This window comes from Brienomyrus brachyistius, chromosome 9, assembly GCF_023856365.1.
Source record: "Brienomyrus brachyistius isolate T26 chromosome 9, BBRACH_0.4, whole genome shotgun sequence".
NCBI classification, from domain to species: domain Eukaryota; kingdom Metazoa; phylum Chordata; class Actinopteri; order Osteoglossiformes; family Mormyridae; genus Brienomyrus; species Brienomyrus brachyistius.
In genome coordinates, this window is record NC_064541.1 from 1112513 (window position 1) to 1136879 (window position 24367).

The following is a 24367-nucleotide window of genomic DNA, read 5'->3' on the forward strand; positions in this document are numbered from 1 at the left end:
TGGTCAACAGCAAGCACACAAGAAAGAATTTCACTGTATTATATCCATTCGGAATTAAAAACCAGCAATTAAAAAAATGTCTGTTCTCAAGCAGATGACTACGGAAGTCAGCACATGCTCTGGAGTTTTGGGGGCGGTGTCTGCCGAAGGCAGAGCCTAGGTCTCCTGCCAACTGTCGCCCGGTGGGCGGAGGGAAAGCCATCAACTGTCAACTGCCGCACTGCATCATTAGAACACACCCCCCTGGCCCCTGGGCAGCTGGCACACTCAGTACGCTGTAAAACTGCCTGCTGATAATTTTCTGCATGTATTTCTTTAGTCGCAAACATAATGTCATCGTCTTGCCCTTAAAACAAACCTGAGTGAATGAAAGGGTATTATTTCCTACAGGTGAGGTCATTATTCACAACACTCCATTTCTTTAGATCCCCTTCAGACACTTGCAGTGTTTGACTAGAAGGTTACATTCAGACAGAGGAATAACCAGGATACATACAGGATGCACAGGGTGTTAGTTCGAGAACTTGCCTTTGTTTCTCAGGCACTCATGTGTCAATACTTAGTATTTGCAAAAATAAAACTGCTGGAAAAAGTTATGAGGGATTCCAGGCCCTGTGAAAGGAAGTCATTCTTCTGAAAGGAGAATAGTACAGCGGCTGTTTGCGGAATGAGTCACCACAGCCTCAAAGGTCGGCCACCATGGCAAACACGGATGGGTGGAGCTCGTGGAGGGATACGGGGGATGCTGGTGTAGGCATGGGGGGGGGCGAGTGCACTGTGTTTCAGCGGGGCACACTAACTAACGGGGGACAGACACAGGCCCGCGGGAGTGATGGCTCCCACCCAGCATGGTGATGAAAGGGCCTGAGGCCGAGCAGGTCATGTGCCCATGAACATCGTGAGAATGTATTGCATGTCCACGAGCTGTGGGAACATGCAAACTCACCCCAAGCCTCAGCACAGGGAAGACATCTTGGTCTGTTTTGTGTGTGTTTTCTTTCCGCTAGTTTTGGGTTATGTCCTAATCTGCCCCCAGCTGGGTGGGGTAGCTCTCACTTGAATGTGAAACAGCAAGTTTCTTAGCGAATGCCTCAGTGCCATGCTGGACTGTTAATGCACCTTTCAAGGGGTTTCTCCAACGAAGTCATCAGCACGCCTGTGGTATCCCCATCCCACCGACCGTCAAGGTGAGACCGGGTGAACGTTTGCTCTTTAAGCGTAGGTGGGAAAGTCGATGGGGTTGAAGAAGAGTCACCCTTTTGTGCGATACACCATGTCGAGGCGCCTGACTGGGGAGGAATGCAGCGCAGTGAAAAAGAACACGCTCTAAAGTAGAGCCTTCCGGAAAAAGCCCTTCAATTTCTGAGATCACATTGCATGTATCAACAGGCTTTTGTCACTCACGCTCTGTGCTCCTGTCTGCGTGCATGCTCACCTCTCTCGACACGTGTTTGAATACGATTAATCAAGCATATTGCCTTAAAGGTGTCCATCTTTACATTTATTTGCATATATTCCTGGCCGTGAAACTATTGAGGCATCCTGTGATATTGCTGCATGACTGCCCTCAGACAAAAGCTTCACATTCCATAAACACTCACTCTCCTGGGCCTATGTTCTGGTATGTCCACACTGGAGAAGGCAGTGATCTCCTTGGTGGAGCTCTTCCAGCACTATGCCAGGATGGAACCCAGCTACAGGCAGCTGAGCTGGGCAGAGTTCAAGGAACTGCTCCAGAGCTGATTTTAAAGTTGGGGCCAAAGTAAGAGAGACGTCACAGAGAGATGCTTTAAGACAAGTTTGCTGCAATCTCAGGTTTCATGCAGGTGTCTAAGGTGTCAAACACGATCAGATGGTAGGATTTTATGAATGAAGTCCCAAATAAAAGAAAACATAAGACCTGATTGTGGTATCACTCATTAAAAAGTTCTCTTCCCACCTGTCATTTACCATACCTTCTGAGCCTAAATCCACTTTCCTATGAATGGGCTGCCGCACCATATGTAAATCAGCCCCAATTATACCTTTTGTACTAACAAAACAAAAGATTTCTGCTGCAAGGCTGTATGCTTTTCACTTGCAGTTTTAGCCTGGGATGGTATGGTGGCAATGTGGGTAGCACTGTTGCCTCACCTCTGTGACCCGGGTTCGAGTCTCCACCAGGGTTCCATGTGTGTGGAGTTTGCATGTTCTCCCCCTGTCATCATGGGTTTCCTCCAAGTACTCCAGTTTCCTCCCACAGTCCAAAATCATGCTGAGGCTAAGTTACCGAATTGCCCATAGATGTGCCTGTGTGAGTGAATGGCGAGTGTGCTCTGCGGTGGGTTGGTGTGCCATCTTGGGTTTTTCCCTGCATTGCGCCCATAACTTCCAGGATAGGCTCTGGAACCCCCACATCACTGAACAGGACGAGCAGATAGAGAAAATGGATAGATGGAGTTTTAGTATGGTAAACAAGTAAAATGGATGCACTCATGCCCCCAGTCCTCGGCCAAAAAAAATTTAATACAATAAAATCACTCCTGGTGAAATCATCTGGCCAATCCTCTCTCTCTGTTTTTGCTCTCCATATCCCTCCCTCTTGATCCTAAGTTCTTTTTTCAACCCCTCCAAGATTATTATAGTTTTCAAATTTACATTAATATTCATTTTTATTTAGTCTTTCATTTCGGTTTTCAGTTTTAGTTCAGGTTCAATTTCTTTTAAGAGTGTACAAATAGTTTTAATGTGATTTTTATGAACATTTTCTGAACATTTCTCCACTATTAAAGTACTGGAAAGTGACTTACATGCTTTCACCCTGCACATGAAAACTAAGGACAAAGTGTGAAGCAATTTGGTTTCTTGCCTCAAAATTCCCTACCAAACCCCTCACCTCTTTCCTGTAACATCATCATGTTTTTATAGCTAGACCTGGTTTATTGATGCACCCAGTTCCTGATTACAATATGCACATACATGATGGGATTTGGCATTTTTGGAGAAAATAAAGTCTACCTGGGTGTGGTGGTTAGAGAGTGAGGAATTATTCCTAGACATATAAAGCAAAATCAAGCAATCAAACAGTTATTGTACAAAGTGTTAAGAGAATGCTGAACAAAGTTTAATACACCAGTTTCAAAAGGTCTCAAAACACTCAAAATGTCAAAATCAATAACATTTAAGAACGTAAATGTACAAACGAGAGGAGGCCATTCGGCCCATCAGGCTCATTTGGGGAGAACTTAACTAATAACTCAAAGTTGTTAAAATCTTATCTAGCTCTGATTTAAAGGAACCCAGAGTTTTAGCTTGCACTACACTAGCAGGAAGACTATTCCATACTCTAACTACACGCTGTGTAAAGAATTGCTTCCTCAAATTCAGTTTAAAATGTTCTCCTGCTAATTTCCACTTATGGCCACAAGTTCTAGTATTTAAACTAATATTAAAGTAGCCATTTGGTTGAACAGCATCCAGACCTTATATACCTGGATCATGTCCCACCTTAGTCTCCTTTGCTCGAAGCTGATCTGATTCAGCTCAGCTAACCTCTCCTCATAAGACATTCCTCTAAGACCAGGAATCGTTCTCGTAGCTCTACGTTGCACCTTTTCCAAGGCAGCAATGCCCTTCTTAAGCTATGGTGACCAAACCTGCACACAGTATTCTAGGTGGGGTCTTACCAAGGAATTATATAATCGTAGCATCACTTCCCTTGATTTAAACTCCACACACTTAGAGATGTAACCCAACATCCTATTGGCTTTTTTTAATTGCTTCCCCACACTGACGAGAGTGGGACATGGAAGCATAAACATACACACCGAGATCTTTCTCATAATCAGCTACCTTTATTTCAGTGGAACCCATAAAATATCTGTACTTTAAATTTCTGTTCTCTGCATGGATTGTCTTACATTTATCTATGTTAAATTTCATCTGCCAGGTATCAGCCCAGTCGCTAATTAAATCCAGATCCCGTTGTAGCCTCTCCGCTGTTAGATCAGTATCTGCTACACCACCCACCTTGGTGTCGTCTGCAAATTTAACCAGTTTACTGTATGTATTGGTGTCAATGTCATTAATGTTAGGAACCCAAAATTGAACCTTGTGGTACCCCACTATGAACGCAGTCCCACTCTGACATTGTGCCTCTAATAACTACTCGCTGCTTCCTGTTTGTTAACCAGTTTTAAATCCAAGCTGCTACAGGTCCTAAAATCCCTGCAGCTTTGAGCTTAAACTCATTTACTATATCAATTCATTTTCAATTATAAGCCCCTGCAAATGAGTGATTTCAGCTTTTAGAGCTCTTTTGGAGTTAACATATTGGAAGAAACTTTTATTGTCATCCTTAGCCTCCAATGCTATTTTTCTTTTTCTTTGTTTTTTAACTCAACCTGTAGACTTAGATACTTCTGCTTAGTTTTTAAATCATTAGTGAATTTCCATTTGTGTAACAGAGCCCTTTTCCTCCTGACTTTATTCTTAATTTCCTTAGTAAACCACCTTGGTTATAGTTTCCTAGATTTACTTTTGCTGGAAACAGGTACAGTATGAAGTCCTCTTGCACTTGCAACAATGTGCTTAAAAAAATCCCATGCCTCTTCAAACATTTTGCTATTTAACTTCCAGTTTACAGTTTCTAGTTTCAGTCTCATACCATTAAAGTTAGCCTTCTTCACATTGTATATTTTTGTTTTGGACTTTGCTGGTCGGACACTAAAATTAACTCGAATTTAACCATTGCTATGATCACTACCGTCCAATGGTTCTAAAACCTCTAATTTTCCAATCCTATCCTGGTTATTAGAAAACAAGACCAAGAAGGGCTTCTCCTCTGGTAGGGGTATTAACAAACTGAGTAAAAAAACAATCCTGTACTAATTCCTCCATCTCAAATTCATTTACAGAAGAGCCAGAGACTGTGTTCCACTGTATCCCAGGTAAATTAAAATCACGCATAACCATCACATCATTTTTATTACTCATAATCCTGATATTGTCATATAACATTCTGCTTTCCTCTGAAGCTACATTAGATGCTCTATAACAAACCCCGAAAATTAGGCCATTTGAGTTTTCAGCATCTAGTTTTATCCATACAGCTTCTGTATTTTTATCTTTATCAGTGAGCTCCCTTGCCTGCAAGTTTTCTTTTACGTATACTGCAACACCACCTCCCATCTTGTCTATCCGGTCTCTACGGAACAACGTATAACCATATTATCCATATTATATTCTTCACTATCAGTCACTCATCCATGTTTCAGTTATTCCTATAATGTCGTAAGTGTTGTTATTAGAGGTGATACTTGTCTTATTATGTGTGATATTAGAGGATGATATAGCCTCTAAATCATGAATTTTGTTTCTAATACTCCTGGCGTTTAAATACAAACTGTAAAGCGTAGGCCTTTTACAGTGCCCACTTTTAATATTTCTTGGGGCTTTCCGTCTCTCTCCACCTAAATTCTTAACTAACCTCCCTGCCCCCACAGTCCTTAGTTTAAACATTCCTCAACTAATCTACACATGCGCCTTCCCAATACACTGGTTCCCCTCTGGTTCAGATGCAACCCGTCCAGCTTGAACAGGTCCCACCTGTTCCACAAGGTCTTCCAGTGCCCCATAAACCTAAACCCCTCTTTCCTACACCACCATTTTAGCCACGCATTTAATTCCCTTTATCTCAGCTAACTTAGCCTGACTTGCATGTGGCACTGGAAGTATTCCAGAGAATACTACAAAGGATGTTCTGCTTCTAAGCTTATCTGCAGCTTCTATAAATTTATCCTGCAGAACAGCCCTCCTGCCCTTTCCTATGTCATTGGTGCCAACATGCACCATGAGCACTGGATCCACCCCGGCTGGGGCCAAAAGCGTGTCCACACGATTCGGAAGGTCCCCTACCTGGGCACCAGGCAGGCAAGAAGCCGTACGGGACCCTCTATCACGGGTGCACACATAACTATATACACCTCTAATAACTGAATCCCCTACTACCACAACCTCCCTCTTCCTGGGGGGAGGCGGCTCCTCAGTGCCCAAGGACCCTCCTGCCTCCCCAGTCTCTTCTGGCTCTAAAGCTGGAAGCCCCTGAAAGTGGTTAGACACTGTCACTTCAGGTGATGCCGCCTCTGTGAACTGTGTACGTCCTTTTCTTGACTACGACCTACATTCACCCAGCTCTCTCGACCTACCTGTTCATCATTCTCCCCCCTCCCCCCTTGTGACATACACACAGTCTCCTTAAAAGGAGTATTAGCTCCCTCCTTTAACTCATTGTTGTGTTGGATGAGAGCCAGTTGCTCCTCGAGGTCCCGAACCTTGACCATGAGTGAGTCCACTAACTTACATCGCTCGCAGATGAAGTCCGACTGGACGCAAGCATCCAGAAGGGCAAACATCTTGCAAACACAACACTGAGCTGCCCCATAATTACCTAACTCACTATGACCCGTCCTTTACTCCCAGCCCAGTATATTTATATAACGTATTTAACTTTGACTTGATTTAATTAACGTATAGTTAATATAATAAAATGCCAAGTACAATAAAACACTAATGACTTTTTAAAGTATCCGATAGGGTCAACGATAACAACCTTAGAAATTAACTTTTAAAATAACCAAATTACAAAATACTTACCCAAGACTAACTTCCTGCTGAACACTCACGCCATCTACTAACAAGGACAGACAAGTACTGACACATACCGAGAGAAAAAAAATAAAAGTAAAAAATGAGACAACCATCCAAGTAACCGTACTGGCACACAAACACTCAAATATACTTCCAAATAATTCCAGTCAACCGCTTCAACAGGTGCACAACAGAACACAAGTGCACACAGCGTCTACACCACTCCCACACAGTGCAGCAATCCCAGCAGCCTCTGCAGCAATTCACTCAAGTGAATGTGTGAAAGATTCTAACAGTAGTCTGCAATGCCACCAGCCCTGTTTTAACCTGGACAATAGGTTTAGCAATAAGAAGAAATAAGAAATAAGTGTAGTTAATAAACATGAATTCAATGGCAAACAAAGCTTAGTACCTGGTTTCCATTTAGCAGTAGTCTCATATTTTAACAAAAGATTAGCCTAGAGGAGCACATTTTCATTTACATAAACCACTGTGTCTGTGATAGAATGGAAAGAATGTGCAGTGGCACTCACTAGATAAAATTTAATCTCTCCTCTCTGGATCACATTTTATAAACAATTATTTTGGAATCCTAAAGAATAATTTATCTTTGTCGCGAACATTGTTTTCATTACTGCTGAAAACAGCAAACCCAACCTTGACAAACATAGAAAAACAGTACACACGAGTACTTTCACCAGATGAGAAATGCACCAATATGGCGGATGACAATCTTTGCTTCCTGTGGGCGGGGCCGTGTTATGTAATGGCAACCCATCACCACAGTGCAAATCGAGGGGGTAAAAATGAAAACGAAGCCGATTTTACTTACATTTCTATTTCGATTCAGTTTATGTTTGCATTATTTATTGTAGTTTTTCTTAAGTTTTCATTTTTTGAAAACTGTTGTTTTTATTTTTAACTAAATTATTTTTGTACTCCTAGTTTTACTTTTAGTCTTAGTTGTCCTTAACTACAATAACCCTGCACCCCTCCTGCAAAGCAGGTTGTGTCATCATTGTCATCTTCTTACCTCCAGCTGTCTTGCAGAAAAAATTTAACCCCGACAAGGTGACAGCAAGTTAACTTCAGAGAGTTCTGCATGTTTGTGGGAATTCTGGCGAAAGGCTACTACCCCATGAAAACAGGTAGAAGTCTGGAGATACCCCGACAAACAGAGAAATAAATTACATTATGGTGCCCATGAGGAGATTCTTGTTCTTTTCATATTTTCTCAAGCATTAAGAGAAAATGCTTTGATGCTGATTCAAGAAATCTCAATTTTGGAACGTAAGTTCCTTTGTGGAATCAATTTCTATAAGCCAAAACTTTCGGCTTGTTTTTCGATCTTGGTCATTAGATACATTCTTTCACATTGTCCTGCTACTCTCTTCGCACGCCGCGTATATCTGTTACAGTTCTCTAACAAATAAAATAGGTTCTAAAATAGATCTGTCCAGATCTCTAGATTTTCCCCTTTATCAACTATTAAGTATTAAATGAGAAATTTGTGTCAAAACACTTCAATTAACATGGCAAATTATTTGCATTTAGCGTTGTAGCATCATTCTTTGAGTAGTATAAGAACAGAAATAAATAATAGTCATGTTGCTCAAACAAAAGCCGCGCCGCTACAGGAGGAATCCACGGCCAAAATGAATTACACGTCTGCTTCCTTGTCCTATTCAGTAACAATTTTGACAAAAATGAACAGAAATGTTTCTTAAAGTGTTGGGCACAATTGTGCAATCTGTTGCCAAATTAAAGAAATCAATCATAAGAATATCACTGTATACCCCAACTAACCATTTCTAGTCGAAAGGTACACATTAGTCTCCAGTACAAAATATACAGTGGAGCACAGATTGAAAAAAAGTAGTAATTAACTTAAGAAAGAATACAAGTCTGAAGGCATCTAGTTTCCTTAAATTTTGCTGTGTTCAGGCTTAGGAAAAATTTGCATTACCCTCTGTTTTAAGATGATGTGAGGGGGATATAGGGCTCTCGAAGGAACAACCAGGCACACAGGTTCGCTTCTAAAAACTTTTTATTACAAGCAATACAAAATAACCTTGCATTAAAATCAATACCAAGACACTGGATCAAAGGCAATGCAAAATAATCCCGTATCACAAGTGATATCTAATAATTATAGTTATATACATATATCATTAACAAGAACAAAACTGAAATACAAGAGATTATAGGTATATATATATAAAAAGTGCTTAAAAAAACATACATACATATAAAGTGCAAATTGATAGCATGGTTATTATAATTGATTGAATCAACACATTGACACTGCAAAGCTATTCACACTTGGAAGTGCCATCATCACCCACCTTCACTCTGGTGGGAGCCCCTTTCAGTCCTGGCAGGAGACCAACACGTGAGTCCCGAGAAAGTGCCGGGTGATGTGCGCTCTGTCCCACGGCTGAGCTCTAACCACACTGAGATCTCCCCTTTCCTTTATACTAAATTTTGGGCATTACATGTGGGCAGGGGACGAGCTGGCCAGGCTCACTACCCCCCCAAGGCAATACGTTCTCAAATTTCCAATTCTGTCAAAGCAATGCCACCTGCAGTTTCTATTATTTACTTGGCAAAGTTTCTATAATCAATGTACCCCCTCCTCCTAAGGATGGGGGTAAGTGTTCTGCATACACTGACTGACTAGGTGCAGTTCCCAAAATAATTAAACAAGTATCCTTGAGCAGTGCTTTCCCTCCCCATGAAGATAAGGCAGGTGTCTCATACATGATGTACAAAACATATTGAGCAGCACCTTTCCCTGTCTTCAGCAAGCCCCTCCAAACCCGGGGAAACATGGTAAGTGTCCTTGAATAGGGTAAGCATCCCAGAACAAGGATTCTTTCACATAAGAACAAGGATTCTTTCACATAAGATAAGGATGCTCTGAAATCAGTCATTTGTGAAAAACAAGTTATATAAGTGATCAGAGAGGGAGAAAAAAAACATGCTTATGCAGTTTAACCTTAATACAATAATATTATAGGTGAATCATGGACGACGATCAGAATCTCAGGATGATCAGTCCATACACGATCAGAATCAATCTACACCTCAATCATCTCATATGTATGTCTGTAACAGGAGGACAATTATTAATTCTAGGCAACGTAGTCGTCCGCAAATTCGTCCTAATACAGCCTCACATACACTTCAAGCTGCAGTTTGACATGACAGCATCGATGCAGATGTGTTGCTGAACAACCGTCACTATGTGACCCAGTATGTTGCACCAGGGCTGCTATGCTCTTCAGGCTAGAGCAATTTCTAGTGTAAAATCGAATTGGTTTCTTACTCCTCACCCCTGATATCCGGTCCAGCATTCTTGATCAGTATCGGCTTGATACCGATAGTGGGTATTGGATCAGTGCCATCTCTACTCAATATATGTTTTAAAATCATCTTAAGCATTGTTCTCCTCATGATAACAAGAACTTACCTGATCTGATTCTACTCTTAATTATATTTCCATGCGATTACCTTTTCTGACAACTGACAGCAAGATTCAAATTTGAAACTTTACTTAACAAGCAGAATGTTTATTTCTGAATAACTTAATTGTCTAAGGATATACAGTATTTATTCCCCAGATAAAAAGCATTCGATTATATGTTCAGCTGAAGGCCATTTGAATTAAACCTTCAGCCTAACAGGTTCAGAAACATGACTGTTCAGGTAGCTATCACAGCTGTCATCGATCATTGTCTGTCCAGCCAAAGGGATTCCACAAGGTAACCGCATGTCACTTACATTAATCAGTGACTGGCACAATGATTCCACCCACCATGGAGAATGAAGGCCTATTCTTCAAACTTTTTATTGTAAGACTGTTGATCACACACACACACACACACACACACACTCTGTGGGGTGTAATTAATAGGCATGTCTGAAACTGATGAATCACTGAAGAGCAATTATTCATGAGACTGGCTAACGGGAAAAAGTAGTAAAATTTAATTACCTGATTAAATTACAAGCAGACACCTGTCTCCTACAGTACTAAAGCTCAATTTAATGAAATATTCTCAGTAGCCCTTTTTTGCATTTTTTTTGCAATTCAAAAACTTCCCAAACAGTTATAGTGGTGGGGTTATAAACCATGCTTTGGACACATCAAATGCTCTTACACTGAGTAAAGGCACCTTTTGTGGTATAAAACGAGAACAAACAGCAAAAAGTATGTTGAAAATCCTGGGCTTGGCACCTGCTGGGCATGATCCTTTGGACACAGATGAATTAGACAGTAGTGGTGTCTATGTGTGGCATCTAATCAATGCTGGTAACAAGTTCTTAACTGCCCTCATGTCACCAGATTTGTGGTTTTTACATTTACGTTGCATCATTTTGATTAGATTAGATCCCTTCATTTTCATTGCATATCAGTATACAATGAAATTCACTTTGAAGCAAACCAATGAACTTAGCTGTGATGCCCGGCCCGTCGGCTCCTCGTGTGTGCCACGCCCCCTGATTACCCACGTGTACGTCCCTGATCGTCTCCTGCTGTGTCTGATTACTTTGATTAGTCTTGTCCTGTTTTAAGTCCTGGTCTTACCTGTGGTCCTCGTCCGGCATTGATGTCAGTCAGTGTGAGATGTTTCCTGTTCCCGTTTCATTCAATAAATCCCCGTTTGCCCTGCTTACTGCCCAGTCGCCCTGTCCGTGCGCCTCACCCGCTACTGCCGATCATGACATTAGCAGTCTAACATAACATAAATAATAAAAAAAATTTAATTTTTTATTAGGGTACTGAAAGCGACATACATTTTGGAAAAAGCAGCACCAGCCAGTCCCTGGCGCAATTGGGGGTTGAAGGCTTTGCTCAGGGGCACAAAGGTGAGATCACTCTGCTGACCACAGGATTTGAACTGGTGACCTTCCGATCCCTGGCGCAGTGTCCCAACCTGCTGAGTCTGATCATGGTTGAGGACCTTCTATTACAGGACTTTAATGTGTTTTCTGCAGTATTAGCAACTTGAAGCTGGAATTACTATTGGTTTAAAAGTGATACTTCTACTCATTGATAGTACAATACACCACACACACAGCGTCCTACAGCACGGATAGGATGTCTGCTAATAGATGATGAATTTGTTTGCTTCTCTACATTACTTGCTGTTTATGTTTGACTCAGCTCTAAGGTGAATACGGTGAATGAACATGCTAATATATCCTATAAAATGTTTTTAAACACTGAAAGAGAAACCACTTTGTGAAAGCTTTGCAAATCGCCTATTGTTTGTTGCTTATGACTAAATAAGCACCTTTTAACAGCTAAACCTGCAGCATTCCCAAGCTGATTTATTGCACTCGTCTCTAATTATCTGTAACAGCTACCCAAGGCATCTAAAACATCTATTCCAAGTTGCTTCCAGAATTAAAATTTAGTTTATCAAGTGAACTAATCTATTGAACTACCCACTATAAAATGCTTACAGTCGTAAACATTTTTTCTTGAACTGGAAAAGAGGTTAAAATGTGGATAGATGTGAAACCAGTATCACGCATACTGAAATAAAATGGTGCATTCTTGGCCAGTGGGTGGAACACGAAAATGGGGAGAACACAGGTCAAGAACAAGTTCCACAAGTCAAGGGGTAAGAATCACACCCACAACACAAAAGCATGAGTCTACGACATGAACCACCAAACAAACATGCCACCAGATTATAACTACAAAGTATTCTATTTGTCTATCCATCCATCCATTTTCCAAACCGCTTATGCTACTGGGTCGTGGGGGGGTCCGGAGCCTATCCTGGAAGCAATGGGCACAAGGCAGGGAACAACCCAGGAAGGGGGACCAGCCCATCGCAGGCCACACTCACACACCAGTCACTCACACATGCACACCTACGGGCAATGTAGCAAGTCCAATTAGCCTCAGCATGTTTTTGGACTGTGGGGGGAAACCGGAGTACCCAGAGGAAACCCCACGATGACATGGGGAGAATATGCAAACTCCACACACATGACAACAGTGCTAACCACTGTACCACCATGCCACTCCCTCTATTTGTCTACTGGATAGCTAAACACATTTCATTTTCTGGTTCTTGTGTAGCATAGTGAATGGGTGGAGCCTTGTTAGTTTTCTGCAACCCACCCTCATAAATGCCATGTAATAAATCAAGGAATCCAAACTGTCAGAGCAAAGCATTGTACTCCATTACAACAGTTACACGGATGGGTGGTGCCTCAGAGCATCTCTCTGGGTGTGACAGAAACATAGCCAGGATATTTTAGCCCCTGTTTCAACAAAAAGCTGCACACCCAGACAATTAAAAGCTGTCAGTCCCCAAAGCTCCAGATTTCTATTGGTTTTTCCAGAGTTTTAAACATCTTACATGTCTGCTGTGGGTGTCACCATGGTTCCTATGATACACCCTTTTTCATGGGGGAAAGACGGCTTGGCATGACCGGATTATTCCTCAAGTCAAAGCCATGTGGTGCAAGAAACTTTGGAACTAAACGTCTGACTTGAACTTCACTGGAAGTTGACACCATTATTCCTAAACCATTTCAGGGGTCCTACCCAGGACAAAATGGACAGGAACGTTGCTATGGAAGGTCTTTTGTCACATTTGCTGGTGGAGGAGTGTTTTTTTTCCCTATCGTAGTGAAACAGTTTCTTTGATCTTCAACCCAAGTTAAACACAACCATAATTTAACATCTGAAGCATCTGAATTCTGACTCCAGTAAGATACCTGATGCAGGACTTCGTATCTATGTAAACAATGCCTGGTGCAATAACGGAGAGGCTGTAAATCCCGAATATCTGACCTTTAAATGCAGGCCATTCTCCTTGCCCAGGGAATATGGTTAGCATTACTAGCATTTACATACCACCTCAAGCTAATGTGACAATGGCATTAAAAGAACTGAATAAACATCTGAATAAAGCCCATGATGGCATCACTAGAGGAGACTTTAACCATAGCAACCTCAAGACTGTACTTCCTAAACTTACCAGCAGTGTCCTGTGCTACCAGAGGGATGAACACAGTGAATCATTTTCACTTTAACATTAGCAGAGCCTACTAAGCTATCCCTAGCCCCCATGTGGGATAATCAGCCAAGTTCTCTCTACCAACCACCCTAGTTTTGCAAACAGCTTATCGGGTGCATGAGTTTATCACTAAAGACTTTCAGTGTGTGGCCAGAGCACGCAATCCCCAAACTCCAGGGTTTCTTGGACAGACTGGGCAATATTTACACAACAACCTACCATATACACCTAGCAGTACACCATTTCTGCTATGGACTATATCAGCTTCTGCATTGAAAATGTCACAAAAAAGAAACACCATATGCTGATATCCCAATCAGAAACCATTAATGAATGGAGAGGTCTTGCAGCTGTTGCACCAACATGACGCTGCCATCAGGGCTGGCAATACTGAGGTCTATAGAAAAGCCAGGACCTGAAAAGAGGTAATAGAGCAGTCAAAAATGCACACAGTACTGGGCTGAAGGAACATTTCAACAGCACATCTGACCCCAGGCATCTATGGGATGGTATTCAAGCCATTACAGTCTCCAAAAGCCAAAAGAGCAGCTATTTGTTCAGTAGTATGTCCCTCCCTGTTGAACGTAATGCATTCTATGCCCATTTCAGCTGTCACATTATGAAGCCAGTACAAAATGACTGGCCCCTTCTGAGGAACAGTCATTGACCCTGTCCACTGCTGTGCTAAGAACCATGCTGCACAGGTTGAGCACATGGAAAGCAGCGGGCCCAGATGGCCTAACGGAACTGGTATTTAAAGCGTGTGTCAATGTACTCAGTTGTGCTTTCATGCACATCATCAACCTGTCACTCTCCCTGGCCAAGGTCCCCACATCCGAAAACAATCTCCATAACACCCATTGCCAAACAGACCATAACCCGAATAACTACTGACCTATTGCACTCACCCCAAAAATCATCAAGTGTTTTGAAAAACTGACACACATTAAGGCTTGTGTAGCCCCTGCTGTTGACCCACACCAATATGCCAACAGGTTTATGTAAGGTGCCATAACCAAAGCTCTACACCATGCCATCACACCTGGAACAGAATGACATGTACATCTGAATGCTGTTTGTGGGAACAGTTCGGGGATGGCCTTTTCCTGTTCCAGCATGGCTGCACACCATTACACAAAGCAAGGACCATAGAGACATGGATAAGCGAGCCTGATGTGGAAGAACTTGACTGGCCTGCACAGAGCCCTGACCTCAAACCAACAGAACATCTTTGGGATAAATTAGTGCAGAGACTGTGAGTCAGGCCTTTTTATCCAACATCAGTGCATGACTTCACAAATGCTCCTGGAAGAGTGATCAAAAATTCCCTAAAACACTCTCCTAAACCTTGTGGACGGCCTTCCCAGAAGCGTTGAAGCCGTTATAGCAGCAAAGGGTAGACCAATTCCACATTAAAGCCTTGTCATGGACTAGGTAGCTTCTGGCACGACAATGGGACATGGTGCAGGCATGAAGGATGGTGGACGACTCACTGGCAGCTCCAGAGACACAACAGCAGTTTATTAATGGAACAGAAAACACTAGGAAAAACAAAAACGGACCACAAGGGGTCAAAACTAAAAAGGGGTACAAAGTAGCTAGCAGAACAGAATAATCTACAAAGGGAAACTGGTTACACCGTGGGACAGCCAGGGAATATATATAAAAAAAAATCAAGAGCACACAATCAACAAGAGCAACGACATTAATGACTCCACAAGAAAACTGGGCAGGATCAGGAACTTCATTACAGAGAGCTAACAAGGATAATGCAGGACGGATGAGAACAATTAACAAGGGCTGAAAGAATGGGCAACAGGTGAAACAAATAATTAAATTAAGGAACTCAGAAACTAACAGGGAAACTAATAACTGACAAAGAAACAAGGAAACAGAATCTAAACACAAGGAAAATAACAAAGGCAGGTAAAACAAAACCAAGGCAAAGCAAAAAACCAACATCAAGAACAAACCACAAAATCACAGGAACTAGAAAAACTGATAAATGAGACACTACGGAACAGAATACAAAAGCAGAGGAGGCAGGATTTGAACGCAAGACTACAAGGTTTAGTAGCTACATGCTCATTGAAACATGCGGCTGTTCAGAGAGTAGGGGAAACACATTAAATCCTTTAACAACAGGGAGGACAGGATGGCCAGCGACACCTGCTGGCCAAATGGGGAGAAGACACAAAAGACTCAGACAGATGGGTGCTGACCCTGACAAGCCTATCTGTGGGATGTCATTAAAGTTCATGTGTGTGAAAAGGCAGGCGTCCTAATACTTTTGACAATATTGTGCATATCAAATGAAACCCCCAGGGAGAGTGAGAATTGGTGTGCATGTATATGTATGTGTGTGTGAGTGAGATCATCAGAGTCTGGTCCAGTTGCAGTTCCTCGGAAGCACTATTGTTGAGGCACGTAGACCAATGAACTTGCTGACTGCTTGATAACAAGCACCAGTACTAACATGGAACTTACACGGAAGCGCAGAAAAAGAGACAAAGCAGATGGAATTGTTTTTGTACTGTGGCGAGGGGAGAAAAGACAAGAGACAGCTTGCTGCTCTTGGAATTCTGAGCAACTAAGAACCCACTACAGTAGTTCAATAAGACTGAATACCTTTTAGCTTGTGCCTCCATATATTGCCAGTGCCATCTGTAAAACATGCCAGCACTTATTATCGGGATAATGTTGCATCGTTTTTTACTCTGTGGAAAATGAAAGATCTAACTGCTGGTCAGAGTTATTTATGAATTATAAACATGTTGTAAGGTCGTAGAAGTAAAATATAAATAAAAAGCTGTGTCCCGTTACGATTGCAATCAATCCCCCCAATAACCAACAGCTAACAAATCAACTTGTTCAAATAAAAGAGTTGTGCTGTAACGTTTAATGTACCAGTATTGAAATCAAGGTATCGTTCTGATACTGGTATCGAGAAAAATTGAACAATGCCCAGCCCTAGCCACTGCCTTCTGTGTCTTGTCCCTTTTCAGCCAGCAGGCATTGCTGGTCACTCTGCCCCCCCCCCCTCGGTCTTGCAGCCCTTGTCCCTAGTGTGTTTACCTGCTCCCCAAGCCACCATGTAGCTCAGGGGTTTCAGTGAGTGGTAGTGAAGCTGTTACCCTTTGCCCATAAGTTCAAGAGATCTCATTTTTGGTTTAGCTTTATTTGATTTTTCTTTTAGTAACTTTAGTAACCACTTCGAGTCGGTGTGGTCATGTGACCCTGTGGCTAGGGCTGGCAGGCTGCCTGTGCACCAAAACAACAAAACAATAAATGAATCCAGCTGCTGTCTTGAGATATTATGAAAAGCTTCAATATTAGTCACATTGCTTGGCTGCTGGTCAGGTGGAAATGTGCAGTCATGACAGGATCACAGCAACAGGCATTCATGAGGTACAGGAATATTAGGAGGTGCTCACGTGCAGGTTGGGCACCAGAGAAAGCTGGTAAAGGCCGGTTAAGGTTCGACAAACCAAATGACTCAGAAAGCTCCATTTCGTTGTTTATTTATCTACTTATATTTTGTGCTCATTAACATTAAAATTCTGATGGTTCTAGCCCTGAACGGTTCTCCATGTGACAGTCAGGAGAATCATGTGACTCAGGGACTTGGCAGTGATTTGCTGCTATATTAAAGCATTGTTCCCTTTCTAGGCACAGAGGGAGCAGGGGCGTTTCCAGTGCAACACATAAACATCAAAAACAAAGGAACTGAGCTGGCGAGGACAAAATAAGTGAATCAGATTCACTTCAGTGGGGGGTGCAGAGGCAGGCTGGTAACGCATCATGGGACCGGTTACTCTCCCTCTCCAGGTTACTGGGGTGCAGCAGAACAGATCACAGGGTAATGTATAAACAAATCAATATAGATACTCCTGGTCACATGACTGTCCCTCCCAAGATGCCCCCCACAGAGGTTCACTGGAGATCTACCTTCTCCCACTGGCCTCTTTAGTAATACTGAAAGAAGATCACTTAAACGGATTGGACCAAACCATTTTTTGGCCATATCCAGAATAGATATTATTAGCAAACGATGGTGTTCATGCTGTGGTCTCCACGGATGGGACACATATTTTCGGGTATGACAGTATAATTGAAGAAGTAGCCTGCTGATAATAATAAAAAGAATATTTTAATATTTTTATTTATATACATGCTAATATTATAATTAGCACAAATAGTATTGTTGCATTTTACTAATAGGCAGCTCTCAGAATTGGTCAGTGTTTCATCATAAACATGGAATAAAATGCTCTAAGCCAGGAGACTGAAACAGCCATTAATGGAAACAACATGTTCCCATGTGGACTCCTGGCAGGGGGATGGTACTCTTGTATGTTTTAGCTCTACGTGCAGTGACTCAGACAAGGGACGGCACTCTGGTGTGATTAGCTCTGTAGGCAGTGACTCTCAGACCTGGGGATGGTACTCTTGTATGTTTTAGCTCTACGTGCAGTGACTCAGACGAGGGACGGCACCCTGGTGTGCTTAGCTCTGTAGGCAGTGACTCTCAGACCTGGGGATGGTACTCTGGCATGCTTTAGCTCTTCGTGCAGTGACTCTCGGACGGGGGACGGCACTCTGGTGTGCTTAGCTCTGTAGGCAGTGACTCTCAGACCTGGGGATGGTACTCTGGCATGCTTTAACTCTTTGTGCAGTGACTCTCGGACAGGGGACGGCACTCTAGTGTGTTTAGTTCTGTATGCTGTGACTCGCAGACCTGGGGATGGGATTCTAGAATTCTAGATGGTGCACCCCCCCCATCCTCCCTCATCTCTCTCAGCACCTCCTCTCCCTCTCCTGTACATGGTACCATAAACATAGAGTGCATCGAGAACAGCAAAATGCTCTATCCTGTGAGGGCGGGGATTCCTCTGCCATTAGCTCACCCCAACGGGAGAAAGGGCTGTACACACTCTACGAAATGGGGAAGTGCAGGCAAGAGGAGGAGTGCAGCGATCCATCCAGAGGTTTTGGCAGTGGGGGATGAAGCGGGGAGGGGGGGGGTTACAGATAACACCCAGCAGCTACTTCCTGGCTGCTTGCGGGTGCCCACCTACTGCACCTCTGAGTGGGACTTGCGGGGATTTTCCACCATGCAAGGGACCAAGTGGAGTCCCCAGTCTCTATGACTCAGCCTGTTTTTCAGCAGTCGACTCGCATCAAGACCGCAGTCATTCTAGGACACACACACACACACATAGCACCACATAAACAACAGGAAACTGTAAACGGAAGGTCCTCTGTGCCCGGGGGAGGGGCAATATAACAAACGCAATGTTTTTGGCAACGGGGCTATAAACATGAAACTCATATTCAAACCACATTATTGCAGGCAACAAGCACAACAATGAGCTTTAAGGAGATTCCCTGACAAACATGCCATTGATGGCATTTCCCACATAAGTAATGAAGGTGACCACTGCATGGCTTTGTAAAAGGCCTCGTACGCAAGACAGGATAATAGAAGGAGTTGGGTGTAACTTGGTTTTGAAACTGCAGCAATAATATCGCCACCAAGCAAGGCAGAAGTCTCAGTGTGTTGGAATTGTTCCCCTATCCCAGCTTTCAGAATGGTTCACCCCCACTGCACTTTCTCATTTTATGTGCATACCAGAATAGGCTATTGAAATGGTCTCAACCAGTTTGGCACAGAGGGGGCATTAGGGACCTTCGTAGCACTATTACGATTAAATCACAGGGAGAAGCTCGCCAAGCTGTAATTAGCTGGGCCAAAGAGGTTATGAAACCATAAGCTAAACCGTGATTATATTTTCCAGATCATACAGCCACATGCTGCCAAAAGTCATTTAAGAGTATTTTGTGCATAATGAGGATTTCTTCATTAGAAAGGCTTCCTTCCTTAAATTCCTTCCTTCCTATGAAATACAAATTAATTCTGGGAAGAAACTGAAAAGATGGGGCCAGCGGTCAGGAACAATGTAGCCAGTTGTGGAGAAAGACACCACAATTATGTTATTTCATTTACACTGCAGGGATGCTGTGTGTGTGTGTGTGTGTGTGTGTGTGTGTGTGTGTGTGTGTGTATGTGTGTGAAGCTGACTTGTACGACAGAAAACCTTTAATACGCCTGTTGCCATGTTTGTTGTAGTATGTTTTTAATTATGTATCCAGTGCATGTGAGGCACTAGCTCAGCTGCAATGATCACGAACTGAAACACACGGGGCACCCCGTGTCCTATATGTTTCCATCATTTATTCCCTATTGGTTCATAATCAAAATAAAGAAAGCGAAGTTCTTACAAAAAAAGCAAGATAAATGTTTCTATTGCCAAGGTACTTTGGGTCCCAAGGCACACGGTAAAATTCTGCTTCTGTGACTCACCATTGCAGTTGCCCTTGTGCCAAAATGTTTTCTGCGTCTGATACCACGCCTCTCTCATTCTTTTGTCCCACTTCCATGTGTCTTCAGTTGATGCATACAATCTGTGTGTATATATACAGTGCTGTGCAAAAGTCATAGGCTACGTGCCTAACACTATCTCTGTGTCAAGCTGCCATACCAAATGGGCAAAATAGGGCAATCATTTACGATGTCCATAATAAAGTCCCCTATCTTTCCGTCTCTCATCACAGTGCAACGAGGAGTAGACTAATGAGTTGCACAAGGCTGCTAGTTAGGCGCCTATTCTGTGCATAGCAACCAAATATACAAAACAAATACTGAAGCAATTTTTGCTACACACTGACAAACGTTACAACTTCGCTTGTGGTTGACAGTGTGCACCGCGTAAGGGGAGATCCTGGACCTGCTTAGGTGTGTAAAATGAAAAAGTACTCAAAACACCTTCTGGTACATGTGATAATGGAAATAACAGTTTTAGAGCTGCGTGTGTATCGCAGGATGACAATATTTATGATTCGGCTTAAGAAAACTCTGAAATATACTACGATCTCGCCGCAATCGCTTCACCAGCGGAGCTCGTATTTGCTTCATCAGAAATAACCGTGACGAGATAATCACACCAACTTCCCGGTAGTAAATGCCATTCGATGCAAAAGCTTTAATGAAGCGCTTGCCAATGTATCCTGAGATCGCTTCTAGGGAAAAAAATCACAAACACGTAACTTTGAAAATGCTCCTCATTTTTAAATTGTATTTTATAGGAGGAAATTTTGCACTACGGTTTTGGAAAATAGATTATCTATTTAAAGTCATCAGCACGATGTCATATGAAATGCATGTGGTCAAACTGTAACACGTCGTATTTCCCGTTGCAAAACCAATATGTCGCGCCATGTCAAACATTTAATATTCATTTTTACGTGTGTCATGAGGCAAAACTGTAAGCGATAATGATCACAATACACCAGCTTCTCCATCAATAGTATAGCGTTACACGTATGTTCTGTATTTAAAAAAGCAAAAAAGGCGATTGTAAAACTTTAAGTAGGCCTAACAGATGATTAAAAAATAATTTCTTTGGCTAAATCTGTCAAACTCTCGTCAAGACTGACAAACTTGGAAAGGGGGTAAACATCATTTAAGTAAATACGTGTGGCGTAGTGTTTCACTAAATGGCGTGTTTTTAACTGGCTTTTGGTTTCAGATAGATAATTTTACATACATCCAGATTTAATGTATTTTCGCCAATATTTGACACTCCCCATTCTGTACCCAAAATGGACGGTGAACAGTCAAAACGCTTTAAAAGTGGTGCAGTAAAAAAAGACAAGTTTTCTAGCGGACAGGAAAATCAGCACATATTGAGTTAAAAAAACGAATGGAGGAACACTGGGAGGGATGGAGGGAAGCAGGGGAATGAGGAACAACAAAGTGATAAAATGAAAGACGTGGGAGGGAGGAACCGAGCGAGAGGGGTATAAAACACCTCTCACCCCTGTCTTCCTCACTCCTTCTTTCCGTCACTCAAGTGCCTCTTTCTTGGAACTCGTCGCAGTCTGGTGAGTGAAAAGTTTGGTGTACTTTATTAAAATGCCCCAATACGGAAAGCTGAAATGTGCAAATGTGGAATGTATCGATTATTCCCTGATTTTATTCGTTTATCTGGAATTGCATCGTGATATGTCTATCCGTCATTAATTTCTTCTTCTTAGGCTATTATTATTTACATTCCAAGATGTCAGATGCCCTGTTGGCGCTCATTTTAGCACTTTTAGAATGTTATTTTACCTTTCTTTTGGCGAACACCGCATTTAGGGGGGTGGTGCCGTCGACCCGTGTGATCCGAACTTAACGCGGAATGAGCCCACCGGCTCAGCATAAACGGGATTTTCCATCATGCGCATCTTCCCTTATGCAGCATCTTGCCATTTCTCGTTCATCTACTCTAACTTTTTTTTTTTCAAACTTACTATTGCCCAACTGTTTACTAATCACAGGCATGAAAAACAAAAGGAAACTAGGTTTGTGATACCAGGTGATACCATTTGGATTAGAGCGGTTTTGTCACCAAATGAGCTCATGCCTTGTTTCAGTGACACACCCAGCAGAGACTTCCTGAACCTCTATGGTTCACAATAAGGTTTATGTGGTGGGTAAGATTAATCTTGCACTGGTGGGATTCTTAATGTTTTTAGTCTAAATTAACATGGGGGTAGGGGGGAATAGACATGCAACAAGCAGAGAATATTTGCGTATTTTGAAACGGTACCCGCCACTCCGCCCTCTCTCTTCTTGCCGAGTTTAATGCCGCGGTGGCTGTAGGGCGTTGGCCCTTCTGTAACACGGCCCACTTGAGTGCCTCCTTCTCTCTGTGTCTGTCTCCCACGTCATGCGCTTTCAAGTCCTCTCTTCCAGCAGCCGTATTTGATCAGTTTCCTCAGCCCTAGAGGGAGGTGTGTATGTATAATGTGTGGGCTTGTGTTCACAGTGGGGCGGGGAGGGGCAGGGAAGAGCAGGGAGGGGCGGAGCTTGAGTCTATTCCCTCTCCCTGCCAGGCAGGGTGGAACATGCTTGGCCACTCCCGGCTCCCGGTGATACCTTTTAATTTATTATCAGTCATTTTAAGTCAGTCTCACTTTTCCTTAAGTGTTCTTTGACTTGATCTGTTCTTCTGTTAGTCGATGGTTTTCATAGAACCAGGTCACCATCTGTTTATGTGATGACCCTCCCTCGTTAACTAATGCTGGATCTATATTTAAGTTAGGAATGTTGTGTAGATAACATCGCTGAAATTACTACTTTATGTTTGTATATACTGTCGTGCAACAAAATGCTTCTGCTTAACAGGTACTCCATGTCTTTCTTCTCTCCTTAGCCACCATGTCCTGCCGTGATCCTTCTCAACTCCAGGCAGCCATGGGCATGCTCATTACAACCTTCCACAAATACTCCGGAAAGGAAGGCGACAAGTTAACCCTCAGCAAGGGTGAACTGAAGGATCTCTTTGAAAATGAGTTGGGGGGAATGTTAGGGGTAAGAGCACATTGTTCCATTGTCTAGTAACACTATGCTATTGATGGTAATGGGTGATTAATCACATCTATGGCTGCTAGGAGCAGAAGCTAATAAACGGTGAATGACTCAAACACATCTTACATCTTCTGTACTGATGGGTATCCCATTCCCCTGTTATCTTGTCATTTCTGAAACAGAACACCAAGGATAAGAACGCAGTGGACAAGATATTTAAGGATCTGGATGCCAATGCGGATGGGACAGTGGACTTCCAGGAGTACGTCACTCTGGTTGCCTGCCTCACCATGGTATGCAACGATTTCTTCACTAAGAAATAGACCACAGAGGATCGACAGACAAAAGACCTATATGAAATCTGGAAACATGCATAAACTTGTTTTTCCAAAGAAAGTTTGCTACAGTTATTAAACTGTTTTGATATGTTTTAAACAAAATGTTTTTAATCATTCTTGAGTGTGTGTGTGTGTGTGTGTGTGTGTGGATTATGGTTATATTGCATTGTGGGAACCATTTTTCAGGTCCCCACGAAGACCTGTGAATGCAATCAAAAAAACTAAAAATGCCACATATTTTGTTTGGTTACTCATGGTAAGGTTAGGGCTGGGTTAACCATTAAGGTGCTTTAACAAACAATATACTGTAAGTTACTGGTATTGATGGCCAATTTCTTAAATCCAGATCCAATTAATCCAAAATTTTTAAATTGTCAAGTTATGTCACCAGAAGGTAACCGTGAGTATCAAAAGTCTGCACACCCTTGAGTAATACACACACACTACTGAAAAACTTCTCCTGCTTTTAAAGTCTGATATTTCAAAGATCTATTTACAGCATATTTCATTTGGAATATGTTGTATATTGTATTTGCCTTGGTAAATAAACTGTAATATATCAATGAAATATCAGGGGCAGTCAACAGGCTGACTCCAGATCAAAACACATTTAATGTGATCATCCCTCTGCTTGATGAATTTTCTTGTCACCATGCTTGGACTGGCCATCTGGCATACCAGGCATTTTCCCATTGGGCCGGTAGGTATTTATTGTGGGGATCCCAAAAGTGCAGAGTTTATCATTGGAGACCCTAAAGTCCAAGGCCCCCACCACCTCCTTGAAATATTTTTATAATGTGACCACTTGTCGTGTATCGCGGGTAAAGCAGAGGTGGTGAGCGGGCAGGAAGCAGGCAAGGAAGAGGCAGGTAGCCGAAAGTCGGGGTAAACTGGGGATTTATTATGGGGACGACGGCTACGAGCAGGACAGATGAACAATA

The 24367-nt window shown here is 42.4% G+C and overlaps 2 protein-coding genes across 2 annotated transcripts; both read left to right on the forward strand.

The window, feature by feature from the left end:
• The first annotated feature begins 360 nt into the window (after positions 1–360).
• Positions 361–7813, forward strand: s100w (S100 calcium binding protein W). The gene is made up of 2 exons (XM_049025487.1): positions 361–1738; positions 7710–7813. Exons 1-2 carry the CDS (start codon positions 1624–1626, stop codon positions 7811–7813), a joined length of 219 nt encoding a protein of 72 aa, XP_048881444.1. The 5' UTR covers positions 361–1623.
• Positions 7814–21464: 13651 nt separating this feature from the next.
• On the forward strand, positions 21465–23528 carry LOC125748535 (ictacalcin-like). The gene is made up of 3 exons (XM_049024793.1): positions 21465–21617; positions 22934–23091; positions 23271–23528. The coding sequence occupies exons 2-3, from the start codon at positions 22939–22941 to the stop codon at positions 23409–23411; spliced, it is 294 nt and encodes a 97-aa protein (XP_048880750.1). The 5' UTR covers positions 21465–21617; positions 22934–22938; the 3' UTR covers positions 23412–23528.
• Positions 23529–24367: the final 839 nt, after the last annotated feature.